This window comes from Coenobita brevimanus, chromosome 65 (assembly GCF_032717465.1).
Source record: "Coenobita brevimanus isolate Jiangsu-jjx chromosome 65, ASM3271746v2, whole genome shotgun sequence".
NCBI lineage: Eukaryota > Metazoa > Arthropoda > Malacostraca > Decapoda > Coenobitidae > Coenobita > Coenobita brevimanus.
In genome coordinates this window covers 46,476,168-46,477,983 of record NC_137018.1, presented here as the reverse complement: position 1 = coordinate 46,477,983, position 1,816 = coordinate 46,476,168, and the positions used below count along the sequence as shown (strand labels likewise).

The 1,816-nt window shown below is 48.8% G+C and overlaps 1 protein-coding gene across 1 annotated transcript in view; it reads left to right on the top strand.

The window, feature by feature from the left end:
* Positions 1 to 328: 328 nt before the first annotated feature.
* The window catches only part of mbt (serine/threonine-protein kinase PAK mbt), a 56,030-nt gene continuing 54,542 nt past the window's right edge, over positions 329 to 1,816 (top strand). The window contains exons 1-2 of the mRNA XM_080276500.1: positions 329 to 420; positions 1,783 to 1,816. The exon at positions 1,783 to 1,816 is cut by the window's right edge and continues 84 nt beyond it. Of these exons, the coding sequence (XP_080132626.1) occupies positions 329 to 420; positions 1,783 to 1,816 (126 nt within the window). The remainder of the gene's footprint in view (positions 421 to 1,782) is intronic.

Below are 1,816 nucleotides of genomic sequence, written 5' to 3'. Positions count from 1 at the left end.
TATACATTGTGTGTTTTTGTCTGTCTGCCTGTCTGTATATCTGCTATATATCTGTCTGTCTGTCTGTCTGTCTTGTTATTATGTTTTTCTTTCTGGGTTGTCATTCAGAGAGTTCTGTGATTTACCTCTGTTGCTGAAGGGGGCTGAAGGTCATGTTAGGTGTATTCTCTCTATACTGTGTTTCACTCACTTCCTCAGCACTGTCTTAAGAGAGAGAGAGAGAGAGGCTTATCTTTATTCCTTGAGTCAGTTTAATCCTGTGTATTGAAATTGCTGTAAAAATTTTAATTCACACCTGATATTTTCCCAAGGTGAGACGGGGGCCAGAATGTTCAAGAAGAAGAACAAAAAGGTGCAGATATCGGCACCCAGCAACTTTGAGCATCGTGTCCACACTGGCTTTGATCACCATGAACAGAAGTTAGTTGTGTTATTTGTTCTGCTGGGTCTTCTATGTGATGTATTTTTAATTTATTGTACAGTAGCTTTGTCTGTTTTGTTTATTATGGAGGAGTGAACTCGTGGGTTTGTATGCATCTGTTTATCAGCTGGACCAGTGTAGTCACTGCCCAACATCACATATCCCTGTTGGTGTTCATGAGGACGATGATATGAACAGTTAGAGTAGTGGTAATGACAGTGATGGTATATTTGACATTTTTGTGTGCCATTCCTACAACTTGAATGCTAACATGTAGTTACATTAACCCTTAAAAGACGGGCATTGGAATTGTTTTGACACGCTCAGGACAGGCATAATCGGTGGGTGAAATATGGTCGGTCTTGTAGTGGGTGGTAGTGAGGAGGTGGAGAGGGGTTAGGATGGTGGTGGGGTGGTGTGAGGGGGTTGGGGGATGGTTGGGGAAAGGTTGAGGGTGGTTGGGAGTGGGGATAGGGGGTAGGATGGGAATGGGAGGTGGGGGAGTAGGATGAGGAGTGAGTGGGGGAGGGGGTGGGAGTTTGGGATGGGGGGGTGGAGGTGGGGGGGTATTTTGGGGGGTGTAGGGAGTTGGGGGATGGGGGTGGGAGATAGGAGGTTGTGGGGGGTGTGGGGGATGGGGTTTTGGAGGGTGTGAGGGATGGGGTGATGTGGGGTGGGGGATTGGAGAGTTGGGGGATGTTGGGGGTGGTGGGTGGTGGGGAGGGTGGGTGGTGGGGAGGGTGGGGGTGAGGGGTGGTAGGGGGGCTGTTGGGGTGGTGGTGGGAGGTCAGGGTGAGGGGGTGAGGGGTGATGGGAGGGCAGTGGTGGTGGGGGGTGAGGGGTTGGGGTGTGTGTGGAGGGGTGGGGGGTGATGTGTGTGTTGTGGTATGGATGTGGGGTGGGTGTGAGAGGGTGGGGGGACGTGACCGTGTATGCAGACACCTGTCTTTTTGGTCCTAGTACCCTCAGAGAGCATAACATGTGGACACCCGTCTTTTAGGGGTTAAATTCTGTACGGTAGGCCTTAGTGATGAGATGGGACTGAATCTCTATGGGTACTCTTCAGATCAAGCCTTCAGCCTTGCCACACATGGCCATCTACTAAGTGAAGGGGAATAGAAATCTTTGTCAGGTTAGATTTGATAAGCCTTAGTTGTGAAATAAGAATGAGTCTTCTTGGTTACTAATCAGGTCAAGCCTTCAGTCTCACTACACATAGCCATCAGCAAAGCTGAAGAGGGTTAGAAATCTTTGTTAGGTTAGAACAAATGGACAACAGTGGTGAAGACAGTAATGCTAGCAGTGTTGCGAGGAAATGATGATAACATTTCTGCTGTAACCATGACCTCTTCTACTGCCAGATATGTTGGTCTGCCCCCACAATGGCAGGGTATC